The following is a 15,271-nucleotide window of genomic DNA, read 5'->3' as shown; positions in this document are numbered from 1 at the left end:
ACCAGAGATCCCAGCCAGGAACTAGGTCCTTACTCCTGACTAGGCAGAAAAAAACGGAAAGCCTATAGCTGAGAGTGGGAGTATACCCCCTGGGACTGCCCCATAGGCGTGGTCAAGATTTTTTCCTGCCTAGGGTCCTACTCCTGTAGAGGGCAGTTTAACCCAACTGTCAAGAAGATAAGGAGCTGTGTCTGTCAATGAACAAAAGAGAAAAAAAGATTTAGGCCCATGTACACTGGGAGAAAAATCTATCAAAACTGGAGCAGACAGAATCTAGAGTAACTGTGTATGGCGACCAATGAGCCTTTCTCTTGAGGATGTTCAGTTAAGGGTTAAAAAGCTTGGGGCTGTTTGGTTGCCATGCACAGCTGCTCCAAATGCACTGTTTTTAACCCCAGTGCATGAGGCTTCAGTGTTTAGGTGTGGGCTGAAGGTACAGGTGCAGTGTCTAGTCCCCAAGAAGTCTAGGTTCTGGGCATTCATCGTTGGGTGCATACTGTCCTAAATGTTAGTGCAACTTCCAACCCCATCCAGCTGCAGCAGCTGTCAGCATCTCATAGAGTTTAACAAATTGCTTTAATCTGGAATGGATGGTCCTGAATCTGTGCCATCTGCCCGCACCTAAATTTGGAGCCTCAATACCCGGGGATAAATACCCAGGGTGCAGGGAGCCTTGGATGTTAATGTGCTATCAGTACAACGTTGACAAACCAGTTTTAAATACTCAGTGCAGTGATTAAAAATTGATGGTGGCACCACGGGCTCCCCCTTGACACTGGCCCCGAAATTCTGTTTATTGGGGATACCCCCTGATGTTAGCACGGATAAATACACCACCCTGTTTCTACATGAGACACGCCGCTGGATGAGGGACTCACCCCCCTCTTTCCAGGACTGGCTCCGGGAGGTCAATGCAACTCTGCCCTATAAAAAACTGGTCTATACCCATAGAGGATGCACGTCCAAATATAACAAGATATGGGATAGGTGGGTTCAGGCCCCGGAGACGTGTGTGTCACCTTGATAATGCTGATTGTCAGCCCTGTCCATTTGTAAGGGGTGTCGCAGCTGCCCCTCATAGCAGGGACGGCGCAGCACCTACTCTTACCTACAGAATGGAATTCCTGTCAGATGTATGTATTCGCTGTGCCCCTCAGCTCTTATTATCGCAGTGATGGATTTTCTCCTTTTTTTTTTTTTTTTTATGGTGTTAGTTTGATACCTGTTTGTTAACCCAGCTGTATTGTTACTCTCACATTTTCATGATGCATGTATGCATACTTCTGTGTATTTGACTTTATGCTGTAATACAATAAAGACTTTGTTGATTTAAAAAAAAAAAAAATTGATGGTGGACTGGAATTTGTGATGATCATATACTAATTAGTCATATAGAGCACCAAATTGTTTAATAAGTGCTCCAACAAAATAAAAAAAAAATAAAAAAGTAAATTCTATCGCGAGCAGCACTATTCCCATTTTCTTCAATTAACTAAAGATGCTATGACGAATTTCAATTTCAGAAATACATGTAATGAGTCTGATTAGAGATACTATACCTGGGTTTAGAATAGGACATGTGCAGCCACGGTTTGTCCATGATTCTGGATACAGAGTCCTCTTTCCTTTTAGGATCTTTAACTTTGTCATTTTCAAAACCTTTTTAATCTTCACATTCACTTCAGCGTGAGAGCCCCTATCATGGGCTGACAGGATCTTTATTTTCAGCACTGTCCCAGAAGAAATATTTAATAAACAGATTAGGAAAACTATTTTGCTAACAATCAATCAAAAACACATATCCAAATATAAAAATAATTAGAGAAATTATACGCAAGAAATTAGGGCAATGACAATCCCTACTAATGCACACATTTGATTACAACTGCAGCTCACAAGGGAAAGGTTTCAGCAACATAATTCATTTTGCCAAATCAGAAAGCAGTAGGCAGGACTAGATGTGGCTTGAAATAGGGTGTGACAATGCTAACAGCCATGCCCTCTGCAACATTCTCTTATCCCACTGTAGTGCAAGTAGGCACAGTCTACATGAGAGTGACAACTCTGCTCTGAATTCAGGAGCAGTGCAGCATCGTTGCCACACCATCACATTACACCGTCCCTGCGTTAGGTGCACTTCACTGGCAGGATCAAAAGGTATTTGTGGGACTTTGCAGTGGAACTAAAAGAAAATTGTAAATGTAGTTCCCCTTTTATTTAAAGCCCAAAGGGAGAAAAAAATCCGGTCATACACGGATTGAAATTTGGTTTAGCAGGGTGTCAGGATGCCAGGAAACCAGACCACATGGTAATGCAGGTAAAATAAAGCAGTTTATTGGAGAAAAAACAATAAACGCACAGCAAGAGAAAGGAAGTGAGAGCAGGAAATAGCCGGGGGCAAGTCCAGAAGCGAGTAGTCCCCCAAACCGGAGTTGAGTTCAGAAGCCGGTAGTCTGCTGATGCCAGGTCGCCTGCCGATGTGCGGTCGAGAGCCAGAAGAGTCGTCAGCCAAGCCAGGTCATGCAAGGAGGAACACAGAGAACAGAAAACTGCTAGCAGAGATGCACCTTGGAGCACAAACGCAAGGGCAAGGACTGCAACCCACCAGGTGATATAGTCAGGTGTGCAGCATCATCACTGTGTGACACCCACACAGCAGGCAAGCGATGATGCAATCAGAGTTTATAAGAGGCAGTAGTCTGCACATGTCCAAGATGGCTGCCAACAGAAGGAAAAGGTGAGACCTTGACAGTACCCTCCCCTCAATGACCCCTCGTCCGTGGAGCAAAAAACAGTTTCTGAAGAAAGCGACCATGGAAAGCGTGGAAAAGGGCGGGAGCATAAACATCAGCGGAGGGAACCCAGGAGCGCTCCTCAGGATCATAACCCTTCCAGTGCACCAGGTATTGAGTCTGACCTCGGAACAGACGAGAATCCAAGATGCTGCTAACCTCATACTCCTCAGGATTGCCCACTGGAATGCGACGAGGACAAGGAAGTGAAGAAGTATAAAGATTGCAAACCAGTGGCTTCAAAAGTGACACATGAAAGACATTAGAGATATGCTTGCCAGGGGGAAGACCAAGGGCATAGGCCACTGGGTTCACCTTACGGAGAATGCGAAAAAGCAGAACAAAACAGGGTGCCAGTTTTGGAGCGGGCACCCTGAGGTTGAGATTACAGGTCGACAACCACACCCTCTCCCCGACCTGGATCGAAGGGGCAGATAAATGTCTCTGGTCTGCCTGGAGCTTCTGACGCGGTGCAGAGACCCGTAAAGGCTCTTGAATCTGCATCCAAGAGGAACAGAGGGCACGAAGATGATCCTCCACAGTCAGGATATCCTGTGGCAAGAACGACTCAGAGGGAGCTCCACTACAAGGGTGGATTTTTTCTTTAAATACTGCACGACATTATTATTTTAATGAGAGGTCATAATTTTACATTACTGAAACGTAAATAGCAATTATAATTTGAAAAAAAAACTATATCAAAAGCCAATCAAAAACCACCTTTTATTTAACCTGACTACAGTAAACTGAAATCATTAGTGCTCTATGTATTAGTTGCTTAATAAGGCTGTCATTTGTTGGCTATACTGGTGCTTGTATTTCCTCAGATTTTTCTAAATCAAATGATAGCTTTATGACTGGAATAGGCAGATCAGATATTAAGAGAAATGCAAGCTGTTGTGTTTATAGACCAAGTACAAGTCAGTTTGCTCTTTCTTATTAAAAGCTATGAAGTATAGTGAGGTGATGAATTGTGCTTGTAATAAAGCTCATATTCCTCCTCCATACAAAGAGTGATAAAAGGGTGAAGGACCTGTGTGCTACAGTAAGATTTATTCATTTGTTCTCTGCTTACACCCCTTATCGTTAAGAAAGATTAAATATCATCACTATCACGCTCAGGAAGCTAGAGCAACACATAATCATAATTTTTCACTGACACGAGACCCCTTGAACTTTCTTTGCAGGGTGCCCTGTCTTAGGTTGGGCATAACTTATCTCCTGATCCACTCCCAGAAAGGAAACAGGTGGGGACAGCTTTAACAAATGTAAAGGGAGTTTAATGCACACATTGCACGAATACAAAGCATAAATACATATTTTATTAGCCAGCTGGAATGCAACACAAGCTACTATACAATTAATCAGAGGTTGTTAATTACCCTCAATTTCAGGACTGATAACCTCTGGTTAAGATATACGCAAATTGGATGTGCAAAATGCCTAAAAACCCCACAAAACCAAACAAATCCAGGTTTCCTACAGCCTAAAACACCACTACAATCACCTTTATTGAGATACTTAAAGTGATTGTAAATGATCTTCTTGAAAAACAACCCATTCAGTTTAAAATATAAATGAAAGGCAAAACGTTTTTGTATAGATATATATATATATAAAAAAATCATTATAAATACTGCTTTTCCCTTTTTTTTAAAGTGATCACATTCCCTCTGTTCTCAGCTGCATAATCGCTGGGGGGAGGAGAAGCAGCAGGACATTGAGCTTCCCAGTGAACGGTTGTGCAGCGGGGGTGTGTCAGGACCAGTTTGATCATTGGAGGAAAGCAGGCTGAGTTCCCAGCATAGCCAGAGAACTGACCACGATGCGTTCTCCTGCTTAGTGTGGTCAGTTTCTATTAGGGAAGCAGAGGGACTGGCAGGAACACCAGGGATTTCACACAAAGGAAGCAATACAAAGAGGATACTTTCTCATACGAGTACATGGTACAGCAGGCACATATCAGAAATATGAAGTGTTGGGGGTAACAAACACTTTTAACAAACTCTGCAGGATGTGATGTATTTTGGTATCCTAATTATAAAATGAAGCTACCTGGTTTTGTTTAGCAGAGGAATCTTTTAGAACTCGTTCATATGTGTGATGAATATGAGGAACAAAGCATACGCTCATTAATGTGCTTATAGTGTTTATGATGTGTTGATGCGTTTTTGTTGTGTTTTTGAAGCACTGAAAAAGCATCAAGAAAGTTTGTTAAACATCCATGAAAATGTTGTTTTTCTAGGTGGAAGTCCTTAAAGGCAAGTGATGTTGAGTAAGTGATCTACTTTGAGGCATTGTTAGGTTGTGGTGTGATGGAAGTCATTTTGGCACCTATACTTTGATCACTTTGACACTTGGCTTGGTCCATCTCAAGATGGCCATGGAAAAAATGGCCCAGCCAAAAAAGTGTTTTGCCGGTATTTAGCGCATAGTCTCGCAGAGAATTTACAAGGGGCATTTTCATACTCTTTACAACGAATTGCAGGCGTACCCCCAAATTTTCTTTGATTATACATGAAGGTGTCCAGGTTTAATGCACTTCTTGAGATTGTTAGACCCTGATTGATTCCAGCTACAACTGAAATGTGGCGTTGTTTGTCAGAAGAATGTACTTTGCAGTATGTCATATCTAAGTATTCTCTTTAGTGCAATTTCTGAAGACAATTACCCCATCAAGTCCCCCTGCCTTATGACTGGCAGTGAATGGATTCCAAAGCAGATATTTGTCTCAATATCAGGTATTGAATCTGCCCACTGCCCACCTCTTCTATGAGTACTGATTCATTAATATCAATCTTCATAACACTTGCTTGCACAGTCACTTGCATGTACTGACACTTGCTGGCAAGGTTGTTTGCTTACTTGCTGGCACTGATCAACACTTTGCTGGCACAAAAAGTTTTGCCACTGGCATTAATGCTCAATGCCAATGCCTCTGCCTGTCGCTGTCAGTATTGCTGGTTGGCTTTAAGCTTTTGGCTGCACACAGAAGCAAATGTTGTTGCCACACTGCCGCTTTATACAAATGGAAAGTGGCTGGAGCTGCTCTGTTCTAGTTCTCGATCATTTCCCACTGCATTCTGGGATATATGAACCTCCACTGTCTCTAGCCCCAGCACCAAGCTAACATTTTATAGATGCTTGACTAAATGCTATAGGTTTGGTTAAGCTGCTGTTACCACGACCAACGCCCCCTTTACGAAGACTAATGAATGCATGTGTCACAGCAGTATTTATGTCAGAATGGAGCAGACTTCATAGCTCCACAAACTGTGATATTTGCACTAGAAACATGATTACAAGGGTGTGTGCAGGGACATTGGCGACAAGTTACATTAAAAATACTGGTATAAAACTGTAATAATATCAGAAGAAAATATGGTAAAAAACCCATTATTGTATCTAAAGGGGTAAATTATTCACACAAAGTTATGATCACGATTACACAAGTTGGTTTCTAAAGTTGGCCATACATTTTTTTTTTTCGATCACTAACTTCTTTATCCACACAAGTGAGGTGGATAGTGGGAATCCTCCCCGCTGTGCTGTTGTATTCTGACAGCAGGGACTCCTCCACTGTCAAAACACACTGATCAGTACTGCACCCGATTGGCTGAATTTAGATCCATGTATGGTCATATTAAGTAACAAATCAATAACCAAAACAAACAGTGGAAAGGGAAATAATATAAAAGATTACTGAACCACAGATTGAGGCATATACAAGTGTGCCTGTTCACTTTAGTAGGAGAAATATATAAGCTGCCAACGCAGATCTCTTTCAGAAAATTCCCGCTGCCTGACTGTCATGCTTATTCTTTGACTTGAAAACCAGGTCACTGACTCAAAGTAAACATGCAGCCAATGAGGTCAGAACTCCACTTTCTATCTATCTACATGCAGCCTATTTATCTATATAAAAGTGAAAATGCAAAAACCTTACAAAAGAGTTGCAAATGATGTTGATGACATATATATATATATATATGTATATATATACAGTATCTCACAAAAGTGAGTAGACCCCTCACACTTTTGTTAACTTTTCATTTGCCAACACTGAAGAAATGACACTTTGCTACAATGTAAAGTAGTGAGTGTGCAGCTTGTAAAACAGTGTAAATTTGCTGTCCCCTCTAAATAACTCAACACACAGCCATTATTGTCTAAACCGCTGGCAACAAAAGTGAGTACACCCCTACGTGAAAATTTCCTAATTGGGCCCAAATAAGTCATTTTCCCTCCCCGGTGTAATGTGACTCGTTAGTGTTACAAGGTCTCCGGTGTGAATGGGGAGCAGGAGTGTTAGATTTGGTGTTATCGCTCTCACTCTCTCATACTGGTCACTGGAAGTTCAACATGGCACCTCATGGCAAACAACTCTCCGAGGATCTGAAAAAAATAATTGTTGCTCTACATAAAGATGGCCTAGGGCCTAGGCTATAAGAAGATGCCAATACCCTGAAACTGAGCTGCAGCACAGTGGCCAAGACCATACAGCAGTTTAGCAGGATAGGTTCCACTCAAAAAAGGCTTCGCCATGGTCGACCAAAATAGTTGAGTGTACATGTTCAGCGTCATATCCAGAGGTTGTCTTTCGAAAATAGACGTATGAGTGCTGCCAGCATTGTTGCAGAGGTTGAAGGGGTGGGGGGTCAGCCTGTCAGTGCTTAGACCGTACGCCACACACTGCATCAAATTGGTCTGCAGGACTGCAGGAAGCCTCTTTTAAAGATGATGCACAAGAAAGCCTGCAAACAGTTTGCTGAAGACAAGCAGACTAATGACATGGGTTATTGGAACCATGTCCTGTGGTCTGATGAGACCAAGATAAACTTATTTGGTTCAGATGGTGTCAAGCGTGTGTGGCGGCAACCAGGTGAGGAATACAAAGACAAGTGTGTCTTGCCTACATTCAAGCATGGTCTGGGGCTGCATGAGTTCTGCTTGCACTGGGGAGCTACAGTTCATTGAGGGAACCATGAATGCCAACATGTACTATGACATGCTGAAGCAGGGCATGATCCCCTCCCTTAGGAGACTGGGCGGCAGGGTAATATTCCAACATGATAACGACCCCAAACACACGTCAACGATGACCACTGCCTTGGTAGAGAAGCTGAGGGTAAAGGTAATGGACTGGCAAAGCATGTCTCCAGAACTAAACCCTATTGAGCATCTGTGGGGCATTCTCAAACAGAAGGTGGAGGAGTGCAAGGTCTCTAATATCCACTAGCTCCTTGATGTCATCGTGGAGGAGTGGAAGAGGACTCCAGTGAAGCTCTGGTGAACTCCATGCCCAAGAGGGTTAAGGCAGTGTTGGAAAATAATAGTGGCCACACAAACTATTAACACTTTGGGCCCAATTTGGACATTTTCATTTAGGGGTGTACTCATTTTGTTGCCAGTGGTTTGGACATTAATGGCTGTGTGTTGAGTTATTTAGAGAGGATAGCAAATTTACACTGTTATACAAGCTGTACACTCACTACATTGTAGCAAAGGGTAATTTCTTCAGTGTTGTCACATGAAAAGATAAATTAAAATATTTATATAAATGTGAGGGGTGTATTCACATTTGTGAGATACTGTGTGTATATATATATATATATATGTATATATATACAGTATATATATATATATACACACTGTATATATTGAGTAAATATATGGGGGTCTGATAAATATGTTCTCTATGTACCATATACTGTATATTGTTACTTCTGCTTATTTCTGTCATTTCATTTCAAGAGCAAACTTACACTTTTCTGTAAAGCTGTGTGAAACAAAAGCCTGAACCTGTGATGACACTCACTGCCTGATGAAAACCTACCACCTGCCTTCCTGTTGATCAAAGAAACAGAATTTTTGTAAGAACTTACCATAAAATTCTTTTCTCTGAGTCCTCTGACAGTCGCGCCCACGCATACAGTCTTCACTTATTATCCTATTATTATCTTATTATACTATTGTCCTTATCCATAGGGGTAAACTAGGCAAATGATTTTTGTTAAAATCATACATAAAAGCATTTGCAAGTACACACCCACAGGGGGCTGTCACTCTGGACCATACCCTCATGCTAGCAGCATTCTCAACTCAGTTTGGTAGCAAGCAGTATATAGATCCAACAACCCCAAAAGAGGGGCGGGGCGGCGACTGTCAGAGGACTCAGAGAAAATAATTTTACGGTAAGTTCTTACAAAAATTCTGTTTTCTCTTACGTCCTCTGACAGTCGCCGCCCACTCATACAGTCTTCACTTATGGGACGTCCCAAAGCAGTGTAGACTTGAGGGGTGGGAAATGCAACCGCCACAAGGGTAACGCAACACCCAGGTCAGAGAAGGAACCTTATCGCCAAGATAAAGGTAAAAAACACTGGGTAACAGGAAGCTCAACAGGAGCAACAAAACCCAAAAAACCAGGGGGTTGATCCCCCAACAGGAAGGGACAGACGCAAAACTGTAACGTCCCCCTAAAGTACAGCCACACTCAGAACTGTGCGGCCAAAGGAGGCATCAGCCGACGCCAAAACATCAAGTTTGCAAAACATGGTAAAGGTATGCACGGCCGATCAAGTCGCCGTTTTGCACACCTGGGACACCGACGCCTGATGGCGAAAAAACCCAAGACACACTCACCGACCTGGTAGAGTGTGCCGGGACAGGGAAAGGTGGAACCTGTTCCCCAAGCGAATAGGCCAGTACAATCGTCTGCCTTATCCATTTAGAAATGGTTGCCACAGACGCAGCCGTACCCTTCCGAGGTCCCTCAGGAAGGACAAAGAGAGAATCCGACATTCTGAAGGATTCAGTAGATGACAGGTAGACCCTGAATGCCCTGACAACATCCAAGGAATGCAAGGCAAACTCCTTAGGGTGCTTAGGCTTCGCACGTAGCGAAGGCAAAACAATATCCTCAATGAGATGGATAACAGAAAACCACCTTAGGAAGGAAGGATTAATGAGGTCGCAAGACCACCTCGTCCCTAAGGACAACTAGGTAGGGAGAGCGGCAGGACAAGGCTGCCAACTCCGACACTCTGCGAGCAGATGTGATAGCCACCAAAAAGGCAACTTTCCGTGACAGTGCCAGCAGAGAAAACTCCCTGATATTTTCAAAGGGAGGACGTAGGAAAACGGACAGGATCAGATTCAAGGCCCAAGGAGCTAACGGCGCCCTCCTAGGGGGAGCCAGATGACACACACTTTGAACAAAAGTGCGGATCAAGTAATTTGATGCCAGAGGGCGCTGGAAAAGAATAGCCAGCGCGGATATCTGATCATTAATAATGGGCAGCACCAAACGCTGATCCGTACCAGATTGCCGGAAGGCCAACACCCTCGCCACCGAAAAGGAGCGAGGATGGAAACCCGGAGATTCACATCAGGCAAAATAAGCCTTCCAGGTACGATAATAAATCTTAGAAGAAGAGGCCTTCCTAGCCTTCAGGAGGGTAGGAATGACCGCTGACAAGAGACCTCGATCTCTCAGGACCTGGCTTTCAAAAGCCACGCCGGCAAAGCCAGCGACCGTAAAGCAGGATGGAAGATCGGCCCCTGCGACAGCAGATAGTTTCGTGAGCCATAAGTGAAGACTGTATGAGTGGGCGGCGACTGTCAGAGGACGTAAGAGAAATAGACATTTGTGGTCAGAACCAGTTTGAACCAACAACTATCATGGCGGACTGCTGCTAGTTCCCTTTATGTGTCAGTTACATGATGTTAATGCCCATTTAACTATTAGCTTGCCATTCAGAAGATATGGATAGTGGCAAGTGACATGCTGATGGGTTTACAGGCACTTCTGTGTGAGATTTGATGGGCTGTTTTTAGCTACGTATATATGCTTGTGAGTGGCATTTTATTAAGATTTAATAAAATTTGCGTGTACATGTTGTCACACTGTGAGGGACATTTACAAAAACTGGTACACACAGAATCTGGTGCAGCTGTGCATAGTAACTATTCAGCTTCTAGGGTTTATTGTCAAAGCTTAATTGAACAAGCTGAAGTTAGAATCTCCCCTATTGTGTTATAACTGTTTAGCTTTCGCAGCCTCTGGCGTCTGCTACTAATCCAGACAAAAATTCTATTTTCTATGTATCCAGAAACATTATCCCTTGGTTACTACTGCTTCACCACAAAATAGTTGTTTTGCAAAAGGCCTGTGTATTTTTAAGATGAATGAATGGCCAGTGATATTGACATAATACTATTCAGTTCAGTATATCTAACCAATCCAAGTTGGAACACACAAGAATGTTTCTTCCCTGGTACTCACCATAGGAGTATTTCATTCCACAGAAAACTTTTGGTTTTCCTAATGTTTGCTCCTTGCAGTCACATTTTCCTGAAACAAAAATAAATAAAAACAGCATACCAATTTTAATAACAGACTATTATTTCTGTTTTATCGTGTACAAACAATATTTCGTTTTCACTCATAAGTTTTTGGATTCACATTTTTTGGATTTGTGAAGAGGACATGTATGCTTTGTAGACATGGGTTGCATTTTACAGATGTGGTTATTTGAAGTCCCAGAGTAACTTTAGACCTAGACTAGAATCAGCCAAGGGGCTCTACAAGTAATTTTTCAGTGATGTAATGGTAGTTTCAAGAAAGATGGGAGCGCATAATCTAAAGTTATATTATTAAACTTTGACTGGCCTGGGGCTCACCGTTCCTTTAAAGGAAACTTATCATCAGAGAAAAAATGGATGATGCCAGTGCTCACTTCTCTTTCTGAAAATGCTCTTTGTCTGGCTGTGATGTTGACACTCTAGCTTCAAAATTTTGAGTCACTGACACAGAACAAGCATGGCTTTCCAAATCTGTGTATTTGTTCTGGGGTCAGTGACTGATCCATCACCTAGCTTTTAATGAAGGAGGTGAGCAGTAAGACCTCTCTTTATTTCTCATGACATGTTAACATTAATATGGTAGTTTTAACCTTTGGATCAACTTGAAATATAGTAAGAGATTTTTTTCCACAGAAGAGAGGAAAATCCAGTAGCACACATAACAAAACGTAGGGCTCCTTTTATAAAGCAGAGGTATAACCTTATGCCCCGTACACACGTGCAGATTATCTGAAGACTTTTGTCTGCAGACTTACCTTTTCTATGTAGTGCAAGGGCCTGCCGGATTGCATACAAATTGAAAGTGTTTAGGTTTGACCTCATATTATATGGTTTTGGTAAGCCTGCAGACAAAAGTCTGCAGATAATCTGCACGTTTGTATGGGGCATTACAGCAGCCATACGGCTGCTTGACGTGGCCGCATGCTGTAGTTCCTTCCACCAGCAAATACATCCTGTGTTCAATTACAAGCCATATGAGAGGAAATACCTGGACAAAACACCTAGAAGCATGGAATACCTGCAGCAGCCAAGGAGCAGCAAAGGTAAGTATAGTAGCTATTCTTTTACAGACTTCAGTTACAAGTGACTGCGCCATGACAAGGTCAATTCAAGCAGCAGTATGGCCATGGCAAGACCATACTGCTGGTTTAAAAAAGGAGCCCCAAAGTTTTGGTCAGTGTGCTGCTGGATTTATGTTTCCTCTGTTCAAAATACAAAAAATAAGAGCTTACTTATAAAGCAAAGTGTTCTTTTTACAAAGGTCCATTGCGCTTCGCTTGCTTTGGAACAGAGTTTCTGGCAGGCTTACTTATGAGGAGGCTGGTGGGGTATCTGCTCATCCACAACAAATATACATGTTCAACAACTGGTTGTTTAAGTGGTCAAACCATACAAACACATCATGCTGTCATGTTATTATCTGTGTCTCTCATCAATAATATTATTGTGTGATACTCTCATAGGTTGCAGATAATGAGTGGCCTAAAATGTGCTAAGACAATATAGAATTTGATCATCTAAAACAATGTCTCATTGCTTGCTAAATAATAAATGCGCACAAGAAAAGCTTTCAAACAAACTCTGACATATTGGTTACAGAACCACAGTACCCTTGTTTACTCTGCTGACCTTTTGCAATGTAATAGCATATATGCTTGTATATAAAGGGTTAATTGTCATGAAACTTTAGCACAGGTGTCTCATAACATACAGATCAGCAGCACTCCCTTTGTTGACATTCCAAAGAGAGGGAGCAGTAAAATGGGAGCAGTTTTCAGTTTATCCAATAATTAGAAAAAGGAATGTTTGTGTAATCCAACAAAAACAAACCACACTAAATGCATTTTTATCGACATAAATGGATTCTAATAGAAAATTAAAATGTGGATTATGAAAACCACAAATTTTGTTGATTGTTATACTTCATGCCTACTTAAGAAATGAATGCATTGCATTGTATGCAAGTGCTGGATTCTATAACCCCCCTCCCTTTCCCAACCACTAAACGGAAATTAATTTTTTATAACCTATTCTGCGTTAGTCAAAGGTTTTAAAGCTGTACTCCAACTTTCTTTTCACTAGAAGTGAAGGGAATGATCAATCCCAGCATAGATCATACCTCTGTATCATGTGGCTCTGTTGTCTGCAGATCCATCCTCTGATAATGTGGGTTAGGAATGGGGTTGTTAGGATTCCCACCTGCCTGATCCCGCCAGGAAGCAGACACTGCACACGGCTAATTACGATCATTGCTGCACAGATCGAGAAATGTCTTACTGCCTGGGATTAGCCGTGTGCAGTGTAGACTTCTTGGCAGGATCAGGCAGGTGGAATCGCTGGAGCCCATCTCTATTGTGGGTTTAGTTGAGGCTTTGTATCATGTGACACTCTGTACAGTGCCATCTTAAGAGCATTAAAGGGTCCCGGGAAATGCAGTGCACTGGGGCCCTGCCTACACAATCACCCATGAGAATAAAAATGGAAATTATTGATAGGACTATATTTATTGGTACTGCAGTGCCAGGCTAATGACAGCTTCAAAGTTTGGGCGGCAGGGTCCGGTTAACACACACACGGACGGGAGTCAGACTCGACTGTCCTGTGTGTGCCTGTTCCCGTGGAGGCAGACAGGCATTCCTGCAGTTTTGGGTTCCCCCTCCATGGCCCAGGTGGCCTTACAGCAGCGCAGGGCCGACAGGCGCTTGCCACCTGCTAAGTTTGGTGGCAGGATGCACACGGGAATCGGGACTAATGCTTGGCTGGGGCTGGGTCACTGGGCAGGTGGGGCCCCCAGGCAACTGCCCAGTGTGCCCATTCGGTAAGATGGCCCGGACTTTGTATAGTCTGAACGTAGCCTGAGTCCCTACAGCCACTTCCTGCTCAATCTCTAGACTAGAACACACCATCTGTAGTCTTTCAGAGTCTGCAAATCATGTAACTTCCTTCATAGCTCAGATGGTGGGTGGGATGGAATACATCCCAATTAGCATTCAATTCCGCCCAGTCACACCTACAGGAAGAGTCCAAATCTCCCAAGTTCCTTCTCACAGAACCCAGCATTTTTCAAAAGGAAACCCCTTCTGAAATCTAGCTGTGCTGCTGCTGGACAGGATTGAACGAATCACAATTAGAAATCAACCCTGCACAGTTAAATATGCTGACCAGTGTTAACAGGGAGAGTGCCACCCCTCAGATTCCACCCTCCCAGAGTCCTGCTCTCTGTGATCCCTCCCAGAGCCCTGCTCTCTGTGATCTGATTCATTTATATATGAAGAAAACACCTTCATAATAACCTCCCATAATCCTTCCTCTCTAGACTTGCAGTAAGCCATTATTATTTGGCATGTTGCAAGACAGGAAGGACACATTTACACCTGCTTTGCAGACTGAAGTGTGATCTGCATTCAGACCCACCAATATCAATTCCCAGAACTGCTACAAGTGACTCCAATAGCCTGCTCTGAAACTACAGAGGCTCAAAGCATGATGGGACATGTAGTTTCAGGACTGGTAAAGGAAGGAAACAGGAAGTCAGAACTTTGAAATTTAGTCAGAAGAAGGAGTGACCTCACAGACACACAAACTTGCTTTTTACAGCTAACCACTTAAGGACTGGAAGGTTTTACCCCCTTAATGACCAGGCCATTTTTTGCGATATGGCACTGCGTTACTTTAACTGACAATTGCACGTGCGACCTTGTACCCAAAAAAAATTAAAGTGCTTTTTTTCCCCCCACAAATAGAGCTTTCTTTTGGTGGTATTTGATTACCTCTGAGATTTTTATTTTTTGCGCTAAAAAAACCCAATATTTTTTGCTTTCTGCTATAAAATATTCCCAATAAAAAAAAATTAAAGAAATCAATGTTTTTCATCAGTTTAGGCCAATATGTATTCTGCCACATATTTTTGGTAAAAAAATCCCAATAAGTGTATATTGATTGGTTTGCGCAAAGTGATCACGTCTACAATAGATAGATAGATAGATTCATGTCATTTTTATTTATTTATTTACTAGTAATAGTGGGGATCAGCGATTTTTAGCAGGACTGCGACATTGCGGCGGATAGATCGGACACCTAACTGACATTTTTGAGGGGACCAGTGACATTAC

The 15,271-nt window shown here is 42.5% G+C and overlaps 1 protein-coding gene across 1 annotated transcript in view; it reads right to left on the bottom strand.

Moving 5' to 3' along the window:
• Window positions 1-15,271, bottom strand: part of NTN4 (netrin 4) — a 203,968-nt gene that overhangs the window by 8,012 nt on the left and 180,685 nt on the right. The window contains exons 8-9 of the mRNA XM_082254458.1: window positions 11,080-11,148; window positions 1,560-1,730 (exon numbers count right to left, since the gene is read on the bottom strand). Coding sequence (XP_082110584.1) covers window positions 1,560-1,730; window positions 11,080-11,148 — 240 coding nt within the window. The remainder of the gene's footprint in view (window positions 1-1,559; window positions 1,731-11,079; window positions 11,149-15,271) is intronic.

The sequence above is a fragment of the Pelophylax lessonae genome, assembly GCF_965119305.1.
Source record: "Pelophylax lessonae genome assembly, chromosome: 4".
In the NCBI taxonomy this organism is placed as follows: Eukaryota; Metazoa; Chordata; class Amphibia; order Anura; family Ranidae; genus Pelophylax; species Pelophylax lessonae.
The sequence above is the reverse complement of the archived record's forward strand: the minus strand, read 5'-3'. Positions and strand labels throughout refer to the sequence as shown.